The sequence below is a fragment of the Hyla sarda genome, chromosome 1 (genome assembly GCF_029499605.1).
Source record: "Hyla sarda isolate aHylSar1 chromosome 1, aHylSar1.hap1, whole genome shotgun sequence".
Lineage (NCBI taxonomy): Eukaryota > Metazoa > Chordata > Amphibia > Anura > Hylidae > Hyla > Hyla sarda.
In genome coordinates this window covers 364,817,499-364,844,473 of record NC_079189.1, presented here as the reverse complement: position 1 = coordinate 364,844,473, position 26,975 = coordinate 364,817,499, and the positions used below count along the sequence as shown (strand labels likewise).

The following is a 26,975-nucleotide window of genomic DNA, read 5'->3' as shown; positions in this document are numbered from 1 at the left end:
GTTTAGGGCTGTGCTAGTAGAAGGCAGCAAGGAATAAAAGACAAAGCTGATGACAAACCTCTTGGCCCGCAGTGTTAGTGCGCCCTCTAGTGTCCATGAGGACATGGAAAGCTCTTTTCTCATTGCTGTAATTCACAACACAATATTACAACACTGAGCATTACTAACATTAGACCCTATGGCTTCAAGCATACACAGCCAGGGAATGGTTATTTTAATAATGGCTTGAGTATTCATTCATATTACATGTTTACTTTCATCCTTTTTAGTACACTGGCTTAAAACTTATACGGTATATTCACTTAGAAAACAGAACACCAATAAGAGTATTTGTTGTTTGCAGGACTAAATGTACTTTTTAATGACATTACTCGTAACATTTCATACAGGATAAGGCCCTGTTCACTTGTGTTTTGGCTTTTGTACCACATACCACCAGTGCTTAAAGGACATGTCTGGTGCTCACTTTTCTTATTGTATCCGTTCCGGGCAAAAAAAAAATAAAATAAGCTTTTTCTTGCCTGCCTACGCTCCCCCAGTGCTCCGGTACAGGCGTTCGGTCCCCGGGCTGTATTCTTCTTACTTCCTGTTAGCCCGACACGTTACACGGAGCTTCAGCCTATCACTGGCCGAGGCAGGGCATCACTGCGGCCGGTGATAGGTTGAAGCTCCGTGTGACGTGCCGGGCTAACGGGAAGTAAGAAGAATACAGCCCGGGGACCGAACACCTGTACCGGAGCACCGGGGGAGCCTAGGCAGGTAAGAGAAAATTTGTTTTCTTTTATTTTTCAGCCCGGAATGGATAAAATAAGAAAAGTGAGCACCGGACATCTCCTTTAACAGATGCCTAAGGATAATAGGATTATGATGTCCATTGTTTGATGGTATGTACAGCACTGCATGAAGCACTACTGCTCTCATCAAACCTGAAAGAAATAGTGATTAAAGGGGTACTCCGGCGCTTAGACATCTTATCCCCTGTCCAAAGGATAGGGGATAAGATGCTTGATCGCAGTGTTCCCGCAGCTGGGGCCCCCCATGATCTTCCACGCCGCACCCCGTTAGAATCAGTCCCCGGAGCGTGTTCGCTCCTGGTCTGATTACTGGCGATCACGGGGACGCTCCGCCCCTCCAATAGACTTGCATTGAGGGGGCGGAGCTTGATGTCACACAGGGCGGAGCCGTGACGTCACTCTGCTCCGTCCCCGTGGTCGAGATGGACTCAGCCTGAGGACCTCCAGCGGTTCCGGAAGCCGCTAAAGGTGGGTGCTGCATGGTAGATCCCAGGGGTCCCCAGCGGCGGGACCCCCACGATATGATATCTTATCCCCTATCCTTTGGATAGGGGATAAGACGTCTAGGGGCGGAGTACCCCTTTAAGTCTCTAGACTAAATAGTGATTAAGTCTATACTACCAAAGGATAGAGGATAAGATGTCTGATTGCAGGGATCCCGCCTCTGGGACCCCCCGCGCCACACCCGGCATTCTAAACAGTATGCTTAGAACGCTGGGTTACCGCTAGTATGTAAATGGCACTTACTTCATTGCTGATATTTCCAAGTCGTCTATAGGTAGAGTAACACAAGTTCTTCTTGCCTAGAGGGGCTTCACTGACATCATAATCTTTAGGTTCAGCCTCACGACTCTGATGCCTAAGTGACAAATAAAATAAAGGTGGCACTAATATGGCTATTATTATTTCTAAAAATACTTAAAAATTCTAAGAAAATCCACACTTGCTACCATGAAACGTCATAGACAATACTAGGGATCGACCGATATAGATTTTTTAGAGCAGATACTGATAACGATAACCTGTGACCGTTCAGGCCGATAGCCGATAACATATACCGATATTCCGTGCATTTTAATTCCCCCCTTTGTGTGTGTGTGCGGGTATACCCTGATAAACTGTTTCTGGCACTGCAGAAGCTGCTGCAGATCAATGTTTTACAGCGGGCGCTTTAAATCAATGAACTGCAGTGGCTTTTGCGGGGCCAGAGACCGCTGCCGCCCCCGCTTCTCTCCTCCCTGCCTGTCCTGGGGACCTGAGTCCAACCACCGACGCTGCCCAATTGCCTTCCCCTGCCTATCCTCCGGCCAGAGACCGCCGACACCGCTGGCCCATTGCCTCCCCCATCCTCAGTTTTATAATCACATGTTTCCGAGGTCCGCGCTACTTCTGGCTCCGGCGACGTCCTGACCTGTCACTGTGCGCCATGCCACTGACGGTGACGTCGCATTAAGGACGTCACTCGTCATTGCGCAGCGAACAGCAGCAGCGCAGGACGCCGACGGAGCGAGAAGTAGCGCAGACCCCGGGAACAGGTAATTATAAAACCGGGCATGGGGGAGGCAATGGGGCAGCAGCGATGGTTCGACTCAGGACCCCAGGATAGGCAGGGGGAGAGAAGCGGGCAGCGGTCTCTGGCCCCGCAAAAGGCACTGCAGTTCATTGATTTAAAGCGCCCGCATTATCGGCAAGGTAATTGCCGATACCGATAACTTAGAAAATAACAAATCACGATAAACGGTCGATCCCTAGACAATACTATGGTAATGTTGTACAACAAATGTGAATTTCCTGCACAAGTTCAAACCTTAGAGGAGCCACAGAAACCAGGGAGAGGGAATGCATGGACAATACAGCTCTATGAAGTGTCTGTGACCTTTGGCAGGACTACAACCCCTGGCAAAAATATGTAAAGATCACACTTCAAGCTCTCGCAGCTATTTTACTTTAAAGGAGATATATCATGCAGAAAAACATATCTGCTATACAAAGGATAAGGGATAAATTTTAAATTGTGGAGGGTTCAACCGTTAGGACCACCCGCAATCTTCTGCACGGGACCCCGGCTCTCCCTGGGAACGGAGCACGTTGACTCCTGCACAAAGCGGTGGCCGACACGTGTTGGGATCGAACCGCCCACGATCTAAGATTATTCTCTATCCTTTGGATAAGGGATACGTTTTTCTGCATGATATATTCCCTTTAGGGTCTATTCACACGTACAGGACCCTGTGCAGATTTGATGCGCAGGATTTGTAACTGCAGTTCAGAAGCTGTGCTCAGTCATATAGATTACATTGAAATCTGCAGCAGAAAATCCTGCGCATCAAATCTGCGCAGGATCCTGTAAGTGTGAATAGACCATTAAAGGGGTACTCCGCCCCTAAACATTTTATCCCCTATCCAAAGGATAGGGGATAAGATGTCACCCCGCTGTCATTACTGCACAGAGCGAGTTCGCTCTGCATGTAATGACGGGCAGTACAGGGGCGGAGCATCGTTACGTCACGGCTCCGCCCCTCGTGATGTCACGGCCCGCCCCCCTCAATACGAGTCTATGGGAGGGGGCATGGCGGTCGTCATGCCCCTGCCATAGACTTGTATTACGGGGGCGGGTCGTGATGTCACGAGGGGCGGAGCCATGACATCACGCTGCTCCGTCCCCTGTATGGCCCGTCATTACGCACAGAACGAACTCGCTCTGTGCAGTAATGACAGTGGGGTGCCGCAGCGGGGATCCCGTTGGTCCCCAGCAGCGGGACCGTGGCGATCTGACATCTTATCCCTTTGGATAGGGGATAAGATGTCTAGGGGCGGAGTACCCCTTTAAGGGTCTATTCACACAGATTGTATTCTGCACAGATTTGATGCGCAGATTTGATGTGCAGGATTTGAAGCTGTGTTCAATCATTCAGTTTACATTGAAATCTGCAGAGAAAAAACTGCGCATAAAATCTGCGCAGAATACTGTGCATGAGGAATAGACCATAAAGCAAAAAAAAAAAGCAAAAATATAAATCACAGATATGACACAAAACAAAATGAAATGAAATCAATGTACCTAATCATTTTCCAGTAGAGGAAACAATATGGGATTATCTTGTCATCTTAATTTCTAAAACAAATACCAGCACAAGTCTAAGTATTTAAATTCATCTGCAAACCGAGAAGAAAGCACTTATAGATATGAGCTGTGGACTTGGCTTATGGGAAACATGGCCTAAACACTAGAATAGTCAACTGAAACAAAAAAACAACAAGTATAGGGGTAAGAATACGCTGTGGATTTTACGCCACTAACTGCACCATGTGAAATCAGCTACAGAATTCCTACCCACTGACATTAATGGGTAGCAGAAATGCTATTAACTGGCACCAAACATGTGGATTCTACACTCCATGGATTGGGTGAAGAGCATTGTTTATGCATTGTATGCTTCCTGCCCAGTCAGCCAGGAGTAAGTGGTGATACTGTGAATTGCCACTTAACTCTTTTTTTGAGCCAGATATTAAAAAAGCTATCTATATAGATCAAAGTTATCTATATAGATTGCCCTGCCCCCCCCCCCCCCCCCCCCCCGTTGTTTTCTTCTATGGGGATTGGATTAATACTTACCCCTTCCTGCTGATGGCTGTGTCCTGACATCTTTACTTGATGGTCACTAGAGAATACAGTGCAGAGGATACCAGCTTAGGCTGGGTTCACACTACGTTTTCTCCCATACGGGAGCGCATACGGCAGGGGGGAGCTAAAAGCTCGCGCTCCCGTATGTCACCGTATGCGCTCCCGTATGTCATTCATTTCAATGAGCCGACCGGAGTGAAACGTTCGGTCCGGTCGGCTCATTTTTGCACCATATGCGCTTTTCCAACCGGACCTAAAACCGTGGTTGACCACAGTTTTAGGTCCAGTTGTAAAAGCGCATACGGCGCAAAAATGTTTCACTCCGGTCGGCTCATTGAAATGAATGACATACGGGAGCGCATACGGTGACATACGGGAGCGCGAGCTTTTAGCTCCCCCCTGCCGTATGCGCTCCCGTATGGGAGAAACGTAGTGTGAACCCAGCCTAAGACAGTAAGGAGCAGGAAGGGTGAATGTTAAGGCTGCGTTCCCACATTGCAGTGATGTAATTTTTAAACATGTATTTATCAAAAATGCATTTTAAAAACTACATCAACCACATATCAATGTGGGAGCACAGCCTTTTAGCACTAGTGGTTAGTATATGCTGCTGCAAACTGCAGAAAGATGTGGACTATTCATTGTTTAAATTGCCAAGTCCAGATACCACCTGCATCTCACAACAGCATGTGCTAGCAGTGGCTGCTAGTGCAACTGGGAAGTGTGCCCTTATTTACTGACATGCTATGTCTGATTCAACGGACAACGTCGATGGCCCGCAATTTTTTTTAATACTCAACATTGGGTATGGGAATGTTTTTATTTCAAATTAAAAAAAATATTGCGTTTTTATTTAATCCACTTTATAGGCTTAGTAGTGACGTTGTCTGACAGTTCTATTTTTTGACACTTCGGGCCTGATGGTACCCGACCTCCACCGGGTGGCTCTTTTCTCTGCCACAATTAATACAGTGAGTTTGGTTTCCTCCCGGCCTGGCAGGAGTCCAAATTCAAGAAGTGTTTCTCTGCTCTGAGTTTGATTGACAGCTGCACAGAAAGTGAAAGCTCCATAGATTCTCACAGAAAGCTGCACAGACTGAAAGCTGCCGGAGAGCCTCACTAATAGCAACAGACTGAAACATGCACAGAGCCTGGGGTCTTCTATTCATCACAATGCTGCAACGATGTGAGAGCGGAAGTGGTCCCCCAGCAGGCTTCAGTGATGTCATGCCTGCTTGGAAACGCCCACTTTCTCCTGCTGGGAGATTGAGCTATGTGAGCAAGAAGAATGGTATGATACACAGCTTTTTAAAGCACTGAAATTATTTTAAGGGTTGGAGGGGTGTTGGGAGTAGTTAGGGAACATAGCCTGAATTAGTTTAGAACAGTTTATTTGGCGACAGGTACTTTTTAAGAGATAAGAGATGCTGTGCATTGCCACATAACTACTTCATCACTGGGTTGTGCAACGAGCCCTCAGATTAGCGGGGGGGGGGGGGGAGGGGGTGTACGCAGCAATCAAATTAGCTATGTTCACACTTCAGAATTTCTGTGCTGAATTCCGCATTGGAATTCTGCACGGAAATTCTGGAGCAGCAGAGTCCTGTTGAATTCAACGAGAATCTGCTGCACTATACACATGGTGGAATTTCTGTGGCAGATGTTTCTGCTTCAGAAAATCAGATTTCCGTGTTCACAGAAAGAACGAACCTGTACATTCTTTCTGCGGACTCCGCACAGAATGCATAGCCTTCTATAAGACTGCACATTCCTGTGCGGTCCTAGAGCCCACAGTCTCCAGACATTCTGGATGTGTTAACATATCCTTAGCGTCTGGCCCTAAAAGATGAAGCTGTGCTGTGCCAACTAATGAAGCTGTGCTATGCCAAAGCATGCCATCTGCTCAGCCCAAGCTAGGCTCGCAGCTGTAAGAAAGGTTTGTGGGCAGAAAATGTGCAGCATTTAACAATTGCAGCAATGTATACTGTATGGGGGAGATTTATCAAAACCTGTCCAGAGGAAAAGTTGCCCAGTTGTCCATAGCAACCAATCAGATTGCCTCTTTCATTTTTAACAAGGCCTCTGAAAAATGAAACAAGGGATCTGATTGGATGCTATGGGCAACTTTTCCTCTGCACTGGTTTTGATAAATCTCCCCCTATATCACTATATAATACTTTATAGTTACTAAATAATTAATTCCCAGTCTGACTGCCGTGCATTTTGCATCTGTGCCCAGCCATCATTTGCCAGTCATGGGGTCAATGGTGTGGCTGAAGATGCTAGACAGTATGAATTACAGTCACTCCATGAAACATGATGCCCCTTAGGGACTCTGCAGTTTGCCGCCGGAGAAAAGGGCCTCTTGTGAAATATCGCTCTCTCTAAAGCACAAAACGCATCCAAACAATGGATGTAGAAAGAAATGTGAGGAAAGCACTAACCACTCTTCAGGTATAATTTCTTATGCTCTTTTATTCAAGTGGAAAAGGTACATAACTAAGTGCACAATGTGGATGATCCAGCAGCGGGCGGTGACATCAGGGAAACTCCTAGGAACTGATGTGACAGCTGTTTCGTAGTACAAGACTACTTCATCAGACCACTCCAGTCTGGTGGAGAGATAAAGTAGTCTTGTACTACGAAACAGCTGTCACACCGGTTCCTAGGAGTTTCATGATGGGGGTTGTAGTACAGGGGCTGAGGGATTGATCGCACCAGGTCTCACTTCTGAGACCCGATGCGATCTGAAGTTATTAAGCAGGGGAGCGGGCGGCATGCTCCACAACCCTGTGATGTTTCAGTGTGTTTTAACTTCCATTTTTGAATCCCCCGTGGGGAGCCCTGAATGGCCAGTACTGAGGAGCCATTCAGGGCTCTCGGCGGGAGATCTTATGCGCTGCTGGGGCCGCCCGATGCTGCTGATAGAAATACTTTTCATACATAGGACTGCAGCGGCATATGTATATAGAAGCACTGTGGGGGGACAGATAACGCTATATGTCTGCCCCCCCAGTGCTTCTATATACATATACCCCCTGCATAGTGTCAGCAGATGGCACTATGCGCTGCTAATAGAAATCCTCTTCATTCATATGGCAGCAGGGGTATATGTATATAGAAGCACTGGGGGGGCAGACATATAGCGTTATCTCCCCCCCCCCCCCCCACAGCGCTTCTATATACATATGCCGCTTCAGCCCTATGTATGAAAAGTATTTCTATCAGCAGCATCGGGCGGCCGATGCTGCTGCTAGAATGCTTTTCACATATAGCGCTGCAGTGGCATAGGTATATAGAAGTGCTGCGCGGGTACATATACATGCGCTGCGGGGGGTATATATTTAATGCGCCGGCGGGGGGGGTATATATTTAATGCGCCGGTGGGGAGGGGGTTAATATTTAATGCGCCGGTGGGGAGAGGGGTAATATTTAATGCGCCAGTGGGGGGTATATATTTATTAATGCGCCGACGGGGGTCATATCTAATGCGCTGCTTGGGGGGCTAGATATATAGGCTATATGTCTGCCCCCCCTCCCTGCAGCACTATATATCTTGCCCCCACAGCACTTTTAATATAGATATGGCCCCTGCTACTCACAATGTTCATTTTTAAATCTCCCGCTGAGAGCCCTGAATGGCTCCTCAGTACCGACCATTCAGGGCTCCCTGCGGGGGATTCAAAAATGAAAGTTAAAACACACTGATACATTGTAGGGTTGCGGAGCATGCCGCCCGCTCCCCTACTTAATAACTTCGGATCGCATCAGGTCTCAGAAGTGAAACCTGGTGCGAACAATCCCTCAGCCACTGTACTACAACCCCCATCTTGGAACAGACTCTGTTCCATGATGGGGGTAGTAGTACAAACACTAATGTAGCCTCCCCAACTGTCTGCAGACTCCCGCAGCTATGGAATTACTACTCCCATCATGGAAACAAGTCTGTTCCATGATGGGAGTAGTAGTAGTCCCTCAGCACTGCAGGAGTCTGCTGATGTCACCTCTTCTGAGCATGCTCAGAAGTAATAACGGATATTATAAACTGGGTGCAAACTGATGACATAAAGGCTCATCCGTCAGCCATAGACTTCAATGTTAAAAATAACGGCCGTTAATTTACCCGTTTCTTGTGACGGAAGAAAAATTTGTGAATGTGCCATTATTTCTTCCATCACAACTAACGGCCGTTATTCATGACGGATCATAACAGGTAATCAAAAAATCCTATAGACTTTAATGGGATTGTTTAACGGCCATAACATAGCCATAACAGGTGCTTCGACCCGTTATGGGTCCATTTGGCCCAGAAAAAAAGAGCAGAATGGACTAGATGGGAGCACAACAGCAGTGTGAACTAAGGGTGCATTCACACCACGTTTTTGCAATACAGTTCCCGTAAACGTTTTGTATGTGAAAACCGTATGGAACCGTATTGGAAAACGTATGCATTGACTCGCCATTGAAAACCGTATACCAAAAGATGCATCAGGTTGTGTCCGTTTTGCATCCTGTACGGTTTTGTCAGTTTTTTTTTTTTTACATGGGAGTCAATGGGAACCGTACAGAACTGTATGTGTGTACTGTTCCATCCGGTTTTCACCATACGGTTTTTGACTTTGCACAGTTTTTTTCTTGAAATTTCAAATAAACAAGTAAAACTTTATTCAAAATGGAGTGAAAAGTTAAAAACGTATAAATTTTTTTCTTAAGAAACGGATGCAACCGGGTATAATTTTTCAAACCGTATACGGTTTTGAACTGTATACGGGTTAAAATTTGTACACACGTTTTGATACAATTTAGTCAGGTTTTGAGGAATCAGTTTTTCCTCAAAAACCTGATACAGGAACTGTATTGCAAAAACGTGGCGTGAATGCACCCTTAGCCTTAGACCAGTGTTTTCTAAGCAGTGCGCCTCCAGCTATTGCAAAACTACAACTCCCAGCATGCAACAGCTAGAGGCGCCCTGTTTGGGAGACACTGACTTATGAACATAGGGTTTTATAAATGCCAAGCACATATATCTTGTTATTGCTGTGGCCCTGTAGTACTGAGGCTACACTCCAGAGGAGCTGACCTAGTGGTAATAATGGAGCAATATATTCTTCCATTTCATCTAGATATCTAATACCATATGGCGGATGCATTGGCATCTTTTTTTGGCCACAGATTAATACACAGAGTTATGACCTCCAACCTGCCACTGTCTGTTGCAAAACTACAACTCCCATCATGGACATATAGCAGAAGGTTGGGGACCACTGTACATCTCCAGTCCATTAATGACATATGAAGGCACAAGTGGTAAAGCTGGGGCACCAGTACCACCATACTGAAGGAGGCTCTTACCATCCAGACACCTTGGTGGGCTTATCATAGTGCATGTGACCGGAGCGGAGGTAGAGGGAGCCCTTTGTCTCCAGCATGTCTCTTCTGTCTCCTACCACGTACATCGCCGGTAACAGGCCGCAGTACGCCTCTTCTCAGCGAGCACGAGCTCCTTCTAGAGCTCATATCCGTCCGCGTAAACTAGTGCGGGAGCTCTTTTCCTCTTTTATTTCTAATGAAGGCATCATCGACCTTTACATTTATAACAATAGCTATAATTAAGGGAAATAGCGTTAAGTATAGCGCCATTACGACTGGAACGGGGAACTATTCAGATTATTAGAAACTCGTCGTACCCGCAACCATGGCAACACCGACGCTAAGACCGTAGTGCTAACAAGATCAATCCGCGATAGCCTGGAGAATAGATCTGACGTCTACTGGGACACTGAAGTGTCTAGGGCGTACGCAAGGGGGCGCTTTCATGGTTTTAACCGCCCTCTTAGGCTCCTACATCTGATGCTGGATCCATATTGTATTATTCACGATGTCTTTTTTTACTATATGAATTTATATACTTTTATATTTATGTAGATAGATAATATATATATATATATATATATATATATATATATATATATGATTTGCATCTATATATATATATATATACAGTATATGTATATATATATATATATATATATATATATATATATATATAATTATAATATATGAAAATACTGGTATTGAAATGACAGTGCCATACAAGATGTATAGTAAGCAGTGCCTAAGGTGAACATAGGCAAATAATAAAGATTTTCTACATTGCTTGCACCTTACCAGCACTGGATCCCTTCTGTTTCTTGGATGATGTTATATTGTGCTGCCATAATCCAGGCTGCAAACAGGTTCGCACAGTGAACTGGAATTGAACTGTCCTTTTGTCTTATTTTATTTTAATACTTTTAGAAAAGTAACTACATGCACCAAAATTAGTATGTTTTGCCTCTTAAGGACAAAGGGCGTACCTGTACGCCCTGCACTGGCGATATAACGCGGGGTCACGGGCTGATTCTGAGTCACATCGGGTCGGTCCCGGCACCTAGTAACAGCCGGGACCTGTGGCTAATAGCGGACATCACCGATCGTGGTGATGTCCAGTATTAACCCCTCTAAAATATAAAAAAAATACATCCCGGCATCTCAGTCGAGCTGACCAGGGGGCTATAACAGTGCAAAAAAAAAAAAGTGTAGAAAAAAAGAAGTTGCTAAATGTGATTTAACCCTTTCCCTAATTAAGTTTGAATCACCCTCATTTTTCCATAAAAAAAAAAATGTGAATAAAAATAAATATAAACATATGTGGTATCCCCACGTGCATAAATTTCCGAACTATAAAAATATATTGCTAGTTAAACCGCGTGGTCAATGGCATACACGTTAAAGAAATTCCAAAGTCCAAAATAGCATATTTTTGGACACTTTTAATACCATAAAAAATGAATATGCGGAAAAATAAAAAAGTTATAGGGGTCAGAGGAGGACATTTTTAAATATCTTAATTTTCGTGCATGTAATTATGATTTTTTCCAGAAGTAAAACAAAATCAAACCTATATAAGTAGGGTATCATTTTAATCGTATGGACCTACAGAATAAAGATAAGGTGTAATTTTTACCAAATAATGCACTGCCTAGAAACGGAAGCCCCCAACATTATAAAATGGTGTTTTTTTTTATTTTAAATTTTGTCCCACAAATATTTATATTTTTTGGGTTTCGTTTGGTAAAATGACTGATGTCATTACAAACTAGAATTGGTGGTGCAAAAAACAAGCCATCATATGGGTCTGTAGGTGCAAAATGAAAAGGGTTAAGATTTTTAAAATGTAAGGAGAAAAAAACAAAAGTGCAAAAACGGAAAAACGATCTATCCTTACGGGGTTAAAATTGTCATCTTCTGACCCCTATAACTTTTATTTTTCTGTATACAGTGCTATATGAGTGCTGATTTTTTGCGCCGTTATCTGTTGTTTTGGTACCATTTTTATTTTGATGGGACTTTTTGATAGCTTTTTATAAAAAAATTTATGGCATATGAAGTGATTAAAAATGCTCAGTTTTGGACTTTGTTTTATTTATTTTTTTGTACACCATTAACTAACCGTATATTTAAATAGTTTGGACATTTACGCAGGCAGTGATACCACATTAGATTATGTTTATTTTTGTTATTATTGTTTTTTATTACATAATTTTATTTAAAGAATGGGAAAAAGGGGGGATTCAAACTTTTATTGGCAAGGGGTTAAATCGCAGAATAGCTGGAGAAAAATTACAGCATGTGCCATCTTTTTCTCCCGTTATTCATAACGGGTCCAGGCGGCCCATATAATAGTAAATGGGAGTCACCGGGACGCGTTGTTTGCTGTTGCTCCCTGTTAAGAGAACGGCCATTAAAGCCAGAAAAAAAAAGTGACTTTGACAACCGTTCTCGATGGGGAGCAACTGCAGTGTGAAAGTAGCCTAGTACATGCAATCTTCAGATTGCATACACTGTTCATCTGTGTTATCGGCACTCTGCTGCTCTAGCCTGCCATAGCTGGCCAGACATTCAGAGCACCGATCAGACGGCGAGGAGGCAGGAAGGGCCCGCCCGCCGTCCACTTAGCTCATTGGGACGCTCAATTTCGCCGCAAATGTCCCCATTAGCTGACCTGAGCTAAGTAGAACCGTTTACCCTGCATTTTAGATGCCACAATTAACTTTGATTGCAATGTCTAAAGGGTTATTGCCGGGCATCGGCCCGATCAGCAATGCCTGACATTAAGAGTGGGTCCTGGCTGCTCATAGCAACCGGGACTCACCGGGTATGAAGCATTCTCAGCTTGGGAGCACGCTTCAAACCCCGGTAACGGGACCAGGGTGTACAGGTACACCCTCGGTCTTTAACCCCTTAAGGACCAAGGACGTACCAGTACGTCCTTGGTCCTGCTCTTCTGATATAACTCGGGGTTACACAGTAACCCCGCATCATATCACGGCGGGCCCAGCGTCATAGTGAAGCCGGGACCCGCCTCTAATAGCGTGCAGCGCCGATCGCGGCGCCGCGCGCTATTAACCCTTTAGCCGCGCGCTCAGAGCTGAGCCGCGCGGCTAAAGTGAAAGTTCCCGGCTAGCTCAGTCGGGCTGTTCGGGATAGCCGCGGTTAATCGCGGCATCCCGAACAGCTGACAGGACAGCGGGAGGGCCCCTTGCTGCCTCCTCGCTGTCCGATCGCCGAATGACTGCTCAGTGCCTGAGATCCAGGCATGAGCAGTCATGCGGCAGAATCGTTGATTACTGGTTTCTTATGAGAAACCAGTGATCAATGATAAAGATCAGTGTGTGCAGTGTTATAGGTCCCTATGGGACCTATAACACTGCAAAAAAAAAGTGAAAAAAAAAAGTGAATAAAGATCATTTAACTCCTCCCCTATTAAAAGTTTGAATCACCCCCCTTTTCCAATAAAAAAAAAACAGTGTAAATAAAAATAAAAATAAACATATATGGTATCACCGCGTGCGGAAATGTCCGAATTATAAAAATATATAATTAATTAAACCGCTCGGTCAATGGCGTGCGCGCAAAAAAATTCCAAAGTCCAAAATAGTGCATTTTTGGTCACTTTTTATATCATTTAAAAATGAATAAAAAGCGATCAATAAGTCCTATCAATGCAACAATGGCACCGTTAAAAACTTCAGATCACGGCGCAAAAAATGAGCCCTCATACCGCCCCATACACGGAAAAATAAAATAGTTATAGGGGTCAGAAGATGACAATTTTAAACTTATTAATTTTCCTGCATGTAGTTAAGATTTTTTCCAGAAGTCCGACAAAATCAAACCTATATAAGTAGGGTATCATTTTAATCGTATGGACCTACAGAATAAATATCAGGTGTCATTTTTACCGAAAAATGTACTACGTAGAAACGAAAGCCCCCAAAATTACAAAACAGCGTTTTTTTTTTCAATTTTGTCGCACAATTATTTTTTTTCCCGTTTCACCGTAGATATTTGGGCAAAATGACTGACGTCATTACAAAGTAGAATTAGTGGCACAAAAAATAAGCCATCATATGGATTTTTAGGTGCAAAATTGAAAGAGTTATGATTTTTTAAAGGCAAGGAGCAAAAAACGAAAATGCAAAAACGGAAAAAACCCCGGTCCTTAAGGGGTTAAGTACCACGACACAAGGGTGTACCTGTACGCCCTTTTTCGTAAAGGAGTTAAACTGACAATGTATATTTATTCTGTGGGTCAATATAATTAAAACGATACCTATATTTACATAGCTTGTTTAGAGTGAGCTCCCTGCTGCTGCTGCCATAGCTCTGTGTGTCCACTTGTGACCGTTGATCTCCCGCCAACAGTCACCAACTGACAAACAGAGCTACGGCAGCAGCAGGGAGTCTGCTCTGCCGTAACTCTGTGACTGCCGGAAGCGCATCCGCAACATCAAATACGCTGCGGATGCGCTCCTGGGTGACCCTACCCTAATTGTCCCTTTTCTCAGGGCTGGACTGGGGATAAAAACCAGCCCTGGAAATTATTGCATACCAGCCCCACAGCATTGTGTCATTGTACCAGCCAATGGCTGTCAAGCACAAGCGTATCACTATACGTGGCTATATATATAAAGTCATGACCGTAAATGTTGGCATCCCTTACATTTTTCTAGAAAATGAAGTATTTCTCAAAGAAAAGGATTGCAGTAACACATGTTTTGCTATACACATGTTTATTCCCTTTGTCACACATGTTTATTCCCTTTGTCACACCAAACTCCCAAAATGGTCTGGACAAAATTATTGACACCCTTTCAAAATTGTGGAAAAATAATATTGTTTCAAGCATGTGATGCACCTTTAACCCCTTGGGGACGGAGGGTTTTCCAGTTTTTGCACTTTTGTTTTTTCCTCCTTACCTTTTAAAAATCATAACCCTTTCAATTTTGCAGCTAAAAATCCATATGATGGCTTATTTTTTGCACCACCAAGTCTACTTTGTAATGACATCAGTCATTTTACCCAAAAATCTACAGCGAAATGGGAAAAAAAATCATTGTGTGACAAAATTGGAGAAAAAAATGCCATTTTGTAAATTTTGGGGGCTCCTGTTTCTACACAGTACATTTTTCGGTAAAAATGACACCTTATCTTTATTCTGGAGGTCCATACGATTAAAATTATACTCTCTTTATATAGGTTTGATTTTGTCGTACTTCTGGAAAAAATCATAACTACATGCAGGAAAATTTATATGTTTAAAATTGTCATATTCTGACCCCTATAACTTTTTTATTTTTCTGCGTATGGGGCGGTATGAGGGCTTATTTTTTGCTCCGTGATCTGAAGCTTTTAGTGGTATCATTTATGTATTGATTGGACTTTTTGATCACTTTTTATTCATTTTTTCATGATATAAAAAGTGACCAAAAATACAGTATTTTGGACTTTGGATTTTTTTCCACGTACGCCATTGACCGTGCGGTTTAATTAACAATATATTTTTATAATTTGGACATTTCCACACACGGCGATACCACATATGTTTATTTTTATTGTTATTTACAGAGTTTTTTTTAATTGGGAAAAGGGGGGTGATTCAAACTTTTATTAGGGAAGGGGTTAAATGATCTTTATTCACTTTTTTGTTTGCAATGTTATAGCTCCCATAGGGGGCTATAACACTGCACACACTGATCTTTTACATTGATCAATGGTTTCTCATAGGAAACCATTGATCAATGATTCTGCCGCTTGACTGCTCATGCCTGGATCTCAGGCACTGAGCAGTCATTCGGCGATTGGACAGCATGGAGGAAGGTAGGGACCCTCCTGCTGTCTTTACAGCTGTTCGGGACGAACAGCCCCCTGAGCTAACGGGCAGTGCTTTATTTTCACTTTAGACGCAGCGTTCAACTTTGAACGCCGCGCTAAAGGGTTAATAGCGCCCACCGCGATCAGTGCTGCGCGCTATTTGCCACGGGTCCCGGACGTTGTTAGAGGCTGGGCCCGACCCGCTATGACGCGGGGCCACAGGGAGTGGGCTGAGGGCGTATAGGTACGTCCTCCATCCCAAAGGAGTTAAACTCACCTGGGGCAAGTATTAGGAGGATTTGAGAACCAAAATTGTGGAAAAATATTAACATTCTGAAGATTACAAGTCCATCTCCAGAGGTCTAGATTTGCCTTTGTCCACATTGTGCAACATTATCGAGAAGTTTGCAACCCATGACAATTTAGCTAGTCTCCCTGGGCGTGGACAGAAGAGAAAAATTCATGAAAGGTGTCAATGCAGGATAGTCCGGATAGTGGATAAGCAGCCCCAAACAAGTTCCAAAGATAATCAAGCTGTCCTGCAGGTTCAGAGAGCATCAGTGTCAGCGCGAACTATCTGTCGACATTAAAATGAAATGAAACATTATGGCAGGAGACCCAGGAGGACCCCACTGATGACACAAAGACATAAAAAAGCAAGACTACATTTTGCCAAAATGAACTTGAGTAAGCCAAAATTCTTCTGGGAAAACATTTTGTGGAAAGATGAGACCAAGGTGGAGCTTTTTGGTAAAGCACATCATTCTACTGTTTACTGAAAATTGAATGAGGCCTACATAGAAAAGAACACAGTACCTACAGTGAAATATGGTGGAGGTTCAATGATGTTTTGGGGTTGTTTTGCTGCCTCTGGCACTGGGTGCCTTGAATGTGTGCAAGGCATTATGAAACATGGGGATTGCCAACGGATTTTGGGTTGCACTGTACAGTCCAGTGTCATAAAGCTGGATTTGTGTGCGAGATCTTGGGTCTTCCAGCAGAACAATGACCCCAAACATACATCAACAAGCACCCAGAAATGGATGGCAACAAAGCGCTGGAGAGTTCTGAAGTGGCCAGCAATGAGTCCAGATCTAAATCCCACTGAACACCTGTGGAGAGATCTTTAAATTGCTGCTGGGAAAAGGCGCCCTTCCAATAAGAGAGACCTGGAGCATCTCACCTATATACCAAACTAACAATTAGTTTGGTAGCTTGTCCCCATATTAGCTAGGCAGGAACATAGCAGATAGTCCCTCACATTCTCCCACGGTAGGTGAAGGCAGCAGACTTCCTCCACATTAAAGGAGTTCTCTAAGCTAAAACTTTTAACCACCGCTGTGCCCGGGCTGTAAAACTATACATAATAAACTTTCACTTACCTGCCTACGATCCCCCGTTGTTCCGATATCGCCGTCCCGTTCTCCGGTCCCGGTCTCTTCCACTTCTTGCGGGTCGGTGACTTCACTCTGCGCTCAGCCTATCAGCGGCCGCAGCAGTGTCATCCATTATTACTGCAGAAGTGACGAGAGACCTAATGGGACAGTCAGGAGAATACATAAACATAATATGACTCACAGGAGACATCTTCTCTGTTGTCTTTCCTTTTCTTCTTCATCTGGTCCAGACGCCATGTCTTCTTCCAGCTCCATCTTCCTCTGTAAAGTTTGATGCCTGGACATCATTGGTTCCTCACTCTGCCAGCCGATCCTCATCCTCTGTATAAAGACAACAATCATTAAAACCCTTCAAGAGACTGTGCTTCCTAAATATAATACTGATAAACCCTGTGTACCCTGTATATTATACTGCCAAACATCATGCCCTCTAAAAATAATACTACCACACACTGTGTCTTCCGTAGTGTGCACAGAGCAGCAGCATCCCATTGAAACAAGCAAAATTCTGCTGGCGGAAGTTCGTAGTGTGGACGAGCCCTAATTCCCCCAGACCCCTCTGACCCCCAGACCCCTAAGTCCTCCTCCAGACTCCTGCTCCCAGAGACCCCTAAGGCTAGGTTTCCCCCTTTTTTTTACCTGCCAAAACACAGAAGAACTGCTACTGCTTTTTCTTGTGTTATGGTAATTTTTTGGCATTTTTTCTTGTGCTTTTGCCTTATCTGGAAACTTAGCCTTAGTCCTCCCCTTGTCCTTAAAGGGGTACTCCACCCCTAGACATCTTATCCCCTATCCAAAGCATAGGGGATAAGATATCTGGTTGCGGGGGTCCCGCCGCTGGGGACCCCCGCAATATAGCGTGCAGCACCCACCTGTATCTGCTTCCGGCAGCGCTGGAGGTTCTGGCTCCCGACCACGGGAACGAAAGATCATGATGTCATGACTCTGCCCCGTGTGACGTCACGTCCCGCCCCCTTAATGCAAGTCTAGGGAAGGGGGCGTGACAGTTCCCCCACAGTAGGTTGCAGTTCCCCGCTTTAGGTTGTAGTCCCCCCACATTACGTTGGCAGTGTCCCCCACAGACATACAGCCTCCAGCCATATACAGTGTATGGCTGGAGACTGTATATCTGTGTACTGCCCCACTTCAGTGCTCCGACCACTGCTCCTCTGGTCCGGGGTCATGATCTACTGCTATGGCCTAGGGGCCATAGCAGTAGGTCCCGGGACCGGAGGAGCGGTGATCAGAGCACTGAAGATGACGTGTAGGTAACTTACCATGTGTGCATCCTTGTTGCTCCGCTCCAAAGGGCGCGCGCACGGGATGTCAGTGATGTCCCTGCGTGCGCCACCTCCTGGCGGCCCCTGCGTTTTTAAAGTTAACTCGGGGCCACAGAAAGGTAACCGGGACATCCTTGTGTCCCGAAAAGATCTTTCAGGACACAGGGATGTCCTGCTGAATGTAAGGAGGGGGGGAAGAAATGACAGTATTTATCTGCGTATAACGAGCACTGGCATATAACACGTACCCTAATTTTCACAGGAAAATTTGAGGGGAAAAAAATAAATGTAAAATAAATGACTTAGAAGCTCTGAACTATATGCCTTATCATCCCCCCAACTTTGATCCCCTTGATCATCAGCTTGCCCGCCCCCCTCCTTCCTCCCCCTTTTATCAGCCCCTGTGCCATATTTCACCCCCCCCCCCGCTCATCATTACCCCCCCTGCTCATCATTACACCATTACACCCCCTGCTCATCATTACCCCGGGATCCGGGATGAGTGTCCTGGATCCTAAGAAGCAGCAGCGGCGATGGGCCCTTTACTCGGCCGAGCCCTCGGACCACGTCCAAATGGACTGGCCAGTAAGTCTGCCCCTGGCCCGCTGCATACACGGTCCTGATACCAGTGTCAGGACCTTGCATGTTGGAGTGAGGCAAGCAGCGGCCGTCCTGTGCTACTTTACGGATTGGGCAGCGAAGCACGGGCTGGCTGCGGCCGGCCCACAGGCCGGGCATCCTAACAGGAATTTTCCCAGTAACTCGGTAGGCAAGTCCGGCCCTGCCTATTCTGACCCCTATAACTTTTGCACAGCAGGTAATACACTGCATAGTCTTCTAAGAGCATACACACAGGGCTACCCGATGGCAGCCGTGTGCGCAGTGAGGTTTGAAGGCAAGGTTGCGCATCACAGTCACGCCGGCGTGCTGACTTTGCCTCCAAACCTCACTGCGCACACAAGGCTGCCGCCGGATAGCCCTATGTTTCTGCTCTTAGAAGAATACGCAGCGTATTTCCCGCTGTGCTGCGTATACGCTACGTGTGACCTTACACTTAGAGTAGAAATAGAAGGATGAGTCCAGCGCCGACTAACCTGAGTATGAGTAAGGCTAGTCTATCTGGCTGAAACGCTTCACTTTTATCCTGTTGTCGTTGGTACCTGAATAAAGAAGTCATTATTTGCACGAAGTCTGCGCTGGACTCGTCATTCTATTTCTGGTCTGTCTCGGTGCTGGGTCGCATCTGTCCAGGCACGGACACTGAGCGTAATCAGGGGTGAGCTGAAAAACTTTGTTTCTCTGCTTACCCTTAGGGTCTATTCACATGTACAGTATCTTGCACATATTTCATTCACATGATTTGAAGCCGCAAATTTGATGCTGTGTTCAGTCAATCACTTTACATTGAAATCTGGCACAAGATCAACTTTAAGATGCCGCAATTGCAATAGATTGATTGCGACATCTTAAAGTTGAAACAACATGTGCCGGTGGGCTCGGAGGGCTGATCGTTGGTCCCAATCAGTTAAAATGGTGGCCAGAGGGCTTTTCCTTATCTCCATGCAACCAATCACCACTAGTACACATAAAGCACCGATTGTACTTATTATTGTTTTCTATGGCATAACTGAATGGTACAAGCAATCGAATGATTGCTCATGATAGTCCTCTATGGGTACTCAAAAAGTGTGAAATAATTAATGAAAACGTGTTTATTAAAATATATAACTTATCCCACTTTTATTGGTGTTTTTGCTATCGCGCCTGTGTAAACCAACTACTCCACATAACCTTTAATGTGACTCGCACATGACTCAGAGCCTAGCAACCAGGGACGCTGGCTGCCCGCACATTCAGCGATCGCCGGTGCATAACTAAAGCCACTCATATCGCAGCTGCGCGTCCAGCCAACTATAATAAAATTAAAAGAAAACATACACAAAGGCGGAATTACATGGGTGGGAAGTCTGCCTCGTCACATATGAAGATGGAAGAATACCCGACCACAGAATATAGAGAGGCCGAGCTGGAAATGGCAAGAGCTGGAAAAAAACGCAAATGCTTCACATTCATGTGAAAAGGGCCATAGATATAAAGTGGGGATATATCACACAATCTTTAAAAAAAAAAATCTTATAAACAAATCTGAATAGAACCACTATTACATGACTCTAAAAAAGTCAAAAATAGGGACCAATACCCTGCCATCCATTGCATACACTCATTAAAGGGGTACTCCCTTGGAAAACTTTTTTTTTTTTTTTTTTTTTAAATCAACTGGTGCCAGAAAGTTAAACAGATTTGTTAATTACTTCTATTAAAAAATCTTAATCCTTCCAATACATTTTATGGACTGTATACTACAGAGGAAATGCTTTTCTTTTTGGATTTCTCTGATGTCACGACCACAGTGCTCTCTGCTGACCTCTGCTGTCCATTTTAGGAACTGTCCAGAGCAGCATATGTTTGCTATGGGGATTTTCTCCTTCTCTGGACAGTTCCTAAAATGGACAGCAGAGGTCATCAGAGAGCACTGTGGTTGTGATATCAGAGAAATCCAAAAAGAAAAGCATTTCTTCTGTAGTATATAATCCCTAAAAAGTACTGGAAGGATTAAGATTTTTTTTATAGAAGTAATTTACAAATCTGTTTAACTTTCTGGCACCAGTTAATAAAAAAAAAAAGTTTTACATGGGAGTACCCCTTTAAGGGGTGCCGTAGTCTCTTAGATGAAAAATGGTGCATTCCCCAACCCCAGTTATGGGGAGGGGCACACACCACTTAGAGACGACGGAGTGCGTTCGGATGTCATCCATACGTATCCCTGCATCACATTCCACCAGCAGCCTATAGAGAAAAATTCTGCCACTAAACCCTTTATTCAAATCACCATACATCAATGGGGAAAATGGTCCCAGGACAAATTAGTAAATTAATAAATTGCAACAATATGTTGCTAAAAGGAGTTGTTATACTGATATTCCCAAGGATGTCATAAAATATCGTCCACCCCCTGAATCTCAGGTCGTGTGTCAACCATCTAAATGGTCAGACCCCGAAACCCCCTCCCCAATGCAATCAACCATGCGTATGAAAAATTTATTAAATATAGAAATAAAAAAAATAAAAAATGTATTAAATTACATAAAGCATATTCAAGAGATCACTGGGCGGGTGTGTCATCTTGTATCTTCCATATTCATATTTTCACAAAAAAATCCAAATTCAAAGTAAACAATATATAAAAAAAAAAAACAACAATTAGGAGCATAAAGAGATTATAAGTGTATCACACCTTATGTCTAAGGTAGAGGAGAGTAAATCACAAGCAGGACCAAAAGAGAATGCTGTCATAACTGTTAAAACTATATTAAATTCAACATTTAGTCCTTTGGGGTGTAATGTACCCAATTTATGTATCCACCACAGTTCTCTCTTCCTTAAAGGGGTTATCCACCATAAGGTGATTTTAGTATGTACCTGGCAGACAGTAATAGACATGCTTAAGAAGGATCTGCGCTTGTCTTGGGGCTAAATAGCTATGTTGTGAGATTATCATAATACTGTGGCTAGCTTTTTGTGAACTGGTATTTCCTGTTTGACTTTCTCTTTTTTTGACTACAAATCCCACAATTCCATTTTCCTCCCTCCAACACATCAGCTTCCCCACCCATTGAAACATAAATGAGCTGCATCCATTCAAAAGACCTGTGGTTTTCAATCAGGGTGCCTACCGCTGTTGCATTAGTTGCAGATCGATCTCTCTCCCACCAAGCAATCCCTCCACCCATTGAAGCAGACAGGCTCCCTTTCATCAGCTGACTAGTGAGTCAGGTCTTGGCCGCATTGCATCCTGGGAAAATCTGAGACATCAGTAATTTTGTATGCTGTTAAAAATAAATATTGGGGTAAAAATCACAGAAGAATTGTGAGAAAACCGCCACACACAGGTAAAGATACTATATTATGAACTACACTAACTTTACAGCCCCTGTAGCATAGTCAAATAAAAAAAATCCACGAATACCCCTTTAATAGAGCCAATCTATCCCCCCCCCCCCCCCCCCCGGAGATGGCACATGATCAACAGCCATGTATTTAAGTTCCCTCTCAGTATAACCTGTCTCTGTAAAATGTTTTGAGACAGGTGGGTTCAACTTCTTTTTTCTGATGGCGTATCTATGGTTATTGATACGAGTCCTTAGACTCCAAGTTGTTTGTCCAATATACAGTAACCTACATGGGCACGATAGGACATAAATTACCCACACCAAGTCACATGTAAGGTAGTGTCTAAGTATATATTTTTGTGCAGTGCTAGGATGAATAAAGGAAAAGCCTTTTATCGTGAGAGAGTAATTGATAAAGAAAAGAAATAGGATGCAGTTTTAGGGTACGTTCCCACCTGGCGTATATGCAGTGTATTTCACGCTGCGTAAAATCTGCAGCAGTAGCGGGAAATACGCTGCGTATCTCTGGCTTACCATACACACAAGGCTTTCCCGCGGCAGCCCTATGTGTTCAGCACATTTTGGAGGCGGGGCCGTTTGCAGGCGTCACTGTGATGTGCGGCTTTGCCTCCAAAACTCACTACAAACATAGGGCTGGTGGGAACATGCCCTTAGGGGCTGATAGAAAGGACTGGGAGGGACATACAATCCCTTTAGATACTTCTGCATGGACTAGTTGGTCTTTGAGATTTTTTTGCATCTATAGGACATGAGTGGATGTAGTTTGAACTCTTCCAAATGACTGTAGTTTTTCCGTAGGATATACCGGTGTTGACTGAGAATTCCAGCAATCTGGCCACTTAGACCACTATATAAAGAAACAAATGGTGTGTATATATATATATATATATATATATATTTTTTTTTTTCTTTTTTTTCTGTTATGTAAACTATTATACCCAATTATTATTAACATTTCCCCCCCCCCCCACCCCACCATTGTGGCTCCACCTTCACATAGCAACACCCATGACCAAAATGGGCTGCTTAGTCTAATGCCCAGGCCTATTTTTGTTCCCAGTCTGGTCCTGTTTATAATTATAAATTATTTTGTGCTGCACGCTTGATGCTGTGTCCTTTGAGTCAAAGGGCACAGCATCAAGCCAACATGACAGAATGGAAGCCAGGCACATCAATTGGAAGGCTTCCCTGTCTCTTCCTTGCAGCCGGCAGCTATTTTAATGATGCAATGCTGTGGGACTGGTATACAAATATATCTAGGGTTGGTTTTTATCCCCATTCCGGCCCTGGTAAAAGAGCTAACCACATGGGCAAGCACTGGGACAAGAAAGGCTTTGAATTGTGGAAATAAAGCTACTCAGTAACAGAAGGATTAGCATTCTGGTTAACTATATCATGTAATAGTAAGCAGTAAAGTTAGGATAATTGACAAAAGAGATTTGTATGAATTTGTTTGATGAGAAGGTTAATAAAAAGAACACAAAGTTTCCACTGAGATTTGAACTCAGATCGCTGGATACAAAGTCCAGAGTGCTAATCATTACACCATGGAACCTCAAGTAGCTCAAGTAGCCAAAGCTAACATGACAACATTTACTAATCTCATATGAGATATTGGCATACCTGGCTCAGTATTAGGTGTAGTGGATAGACATAAATGTGAAATAATTGTAACACTCATGGTAGTGGTAGTAGCGCTACTGGATGTGGATCCTCCAACCTGTGTGGCAGATGACACGGGCCGTATCGGGGAACGGAGTCTAAGATTACGCTGGTCTTCACCAGAGCCTGCCGCAAGGCAGGATGGGCTTGCTGTGGCAGGTGATGCCCAGGTCACTACCCCCGATACAACTCGACCATACAGGTAACTGGGCAAGACGAGGTACAGAAGGATGAGGCAGAGGCGTAGTCAGACTTAGCAGAAGGTCAGGGCAGGCGGCAAAAGTGCGTAGTCAAATAACGTAGCGCAAGGGTCAAATACATGTGCAAAGCAACAGACAATAGGAACGCTTAATCTCAGGCTAGGGGCACTGAAGATCCGGCAGGGAAGTGTGGGAGGTGCAGGGACTTATAGAGTAGTGTCAGGTGTTACACATAATTATGGGCATACTGGCCCTTTAAATTTCATAGCTCCGGCGCGCGCACCCTAGGAGACAGGGACACGCGTGCCGGAGCTGAGACACAGTGGAGGAGGCGGCAGAGGACCGTGGTAAATGACGGGTTGGGACTCACATGCGGGCGGGTCCCGCAATGCGAATCCCAGCCCCACCGGCAGCAGGGGAGAGGAGAGCAATGCGCTCACAGCCAGCGCAAGTGGCCAGAGCGCATTGTGTAACAGTTCCCCCCCCTTTGATCTCCCCCTCCTTTTGTGGTTCAAAAATTTACTGAGAAGGTCACAATCTAGGATATTTTCCTCTGGCTCCCAAGATCTCTCCTCCGAACTGAATCCTTCCCAATCCACAAGAAAAAAGCGTTTTCCTCTGATAAACTTGGAGTCCAAAATTCCTTTAAAAACATAAACATCAGAGGTACCGGAGATGGGAGTAGGTGAGATGTTTTTTTTAGAAAAGCGATTGTGGATGACAGGCTTCAAGAGGGAAACATGGAAGGAATTTGGGATCCGGATAGAGGATGGCAGATGGAGAGAATAGGCCAAGGGATTTAACCGTTTATTGATTTTAACCATCAAACAATGAAGCTTTATTGATTGCTCAAAGAAACAGGCAAAATCAGCACATAAAAGTATAAACAGAAGGTTCGAAAACCTCAGAATAACAGTAACAAGTAGGTCATATAAAAAAGGAAAAAAGGTAAGTATTAACAAAAGAGATCCATGCAGATAAAATACATGAAGCGGTAATAGCCATACAACGTAAGACAGGAATACCAAATTATCCATACCCAGTAGAAACCCCCCCCCCAGCTCCCCACCCCCAACCCACTAACCAACCCCCCCTCCCCCCCTCCCATCATCCCGAATATCAGTACAAGGAGAAACTATGCGTCATATTAGGGCAATGTGGGGAAGTAAGCCAAGGTTCCCATACTAAGTTAAATCTATCCACCAAGTCTTCACGGATTGCTGTCAACTTTTCATTCAACATAATGGCATTGATTCTATCTATCACCACCGAGAGAGATAGGACAGGTTGTTTCCACTGTGCTGCAACATGTATCCTTGTCGCCATTAGAATATAATGGGACAACTTAAAGACCCTAAATGGCATCCTCGATGGTTTGAGGCTCAGGAGGCAAAAGGCAGGGGTACGAGGCACCCCGACCTCCAGTATCGAGGTCAGTATGTCCAAAATCTGAGTCCATAACACAGTTTATTGATTTTTTAGGGACCTAGATAGCGAGGGCCCAGTTTATAACTGGGTACTTTGCAGCGGGAATATTTTGCTGACAACCAGACTTTGTCACCAGGAGAGTACTTGGGAGGAGAACGTCTTTTCTTGTCCACTTGAGACTTCATATGACTCATAGCATGCAGAAGAGAGAAACGTGTCTTCTGCCAGATGGTGGAAAAATTCCACACTTGCTCGTCAACCGCAGGAACTCAGGAAGAAGAGGACAAGGGAAGAGGAGGATGAGGATGAAGACCATAAACTACGAAGAAAGGCAAAGTTCGAGTTGATTCAGAATCCTTATGGTTGTATGTGAACTCTGCCCAAGGAAGCAGATCGACCCAGTCGTCTTGACGAGCAAGAAATGAAATGATGGAGACAGTCTCCCAAGAGTTGATTCACCCTCTCAACTTGTCCATTGGATTGAGGGTGGTAGGCTGAGGAAAAATCCAGTTTGACTTGGAGACGTGAGCAGAGAGCCAGCCAGAACTAAGAGACGAACTGGACTCCATAGTCGGATACAATATGTGAAGGCAAACCATGCAAACGGAAGATGTGGCAATGGAAATGTTTAGCAAGCTGTGGTGCAGATGGAAGTCCAGGCAGCAGCACAAAATGAGCCATTTTAGAGATTCTGTCCACTTTCACCCAGATGACTGTATTGCCACTGGAAGGTGGAAGGTAGTGCTGGGCGGTATACCGGTTCATACCGAATACCGATATGTTTTTCCTGCATGATATGAATTTTTCCTATACTGCAATACCGGTCGGGCCCCTCCCCCTCGAATGAATGAATTATCAGGTGCAGCGGCTGTCCCCACATTGGGGAAATAATCATATGTTCTCCCCGTTCTCCTGTGGACCATTGGCGCTTTAAATTAATGAGATGCAGTCCGCTGCACTTTAAATGGTTAAGTTGCCGGCAGCCGGTGTTTTAAATGGTTAAGTTGCCAGCCGCCGGCGCTTTAAATGGTTACGTTGCCGTCTACCTGCACTCTAAATAGTTAAGCTGCCAGCTGCCGGTGCTTTAAATGGTTAAGCCGCGGCAAGCTGTCACCTCCCCCTGCAATCACTAAAAGCCTGGCTTTTAGGGCTTACAGGAGGAGGTGACAGCTTCCGGTTCGCAACTTAATCGTTTCCAGCGCCGCAGCCGGTGTGAGGTGGAATTTTGCAACCTCACACTGGCATCTCATTCATTAAAAGCGCAGGAGGCTGGCAACTTAACCATTTAAAGCGCAGCGGCCGGTAACTTAACCATTTAAATAGCAACGGCCGGCAACGTAACCATTTAAAGCGCAGCGGCCGGCATCTCATTCATTTAAAGCACAGCAGCCTGGGGGGGTTATACCATTAAATACCGTGGAA

General features: G+C 44.5%; 1 protein-coding gene across 11 annotated transcripts in view; it reads right to left on the bottom strand.

Annotated features, from left to right (window-relative positions):
• CFAP95 (cilia and flagella associated protein 95) overlaps positions 1-26,975 on the bottom strand; it is a 99,146-nt gene that overhangs the window by 49,628 nt on the left and 22,543 nt on the right. For 4 of the 11 annotated variants that reach the window (XM_056523060.1, XM_056523061.1, XM_056523059.1 and 1 more), the window contains exons 2-3: positions 17,194-17,333; positions 1,542-1,653 (exon numbers count right to left, since the gene is read on the bottom strand). In XM_056523060.1, coding sequence (XP_056379035.1) covers positions 1,542-1,653; positions 17,194-17,330 — 249 coding nt within the window. In that variant the 5' untranslated portion in view covers positions 17,331-17,333. Of the gene's footprint in view, positions 1-1,541; positions 1,654-3,855; positions 3,882-9,771; positions 10,070-10,587; positions 10,681-14,074; positions 14,143-17,193; positions 17,334-26,975 lie in introns of those variants that run through there. The other 7 variants (XM_056523067.1, XM_056523064.1, XM_056523066.1 and 4 more) reach the window with 7 other exon arrangements.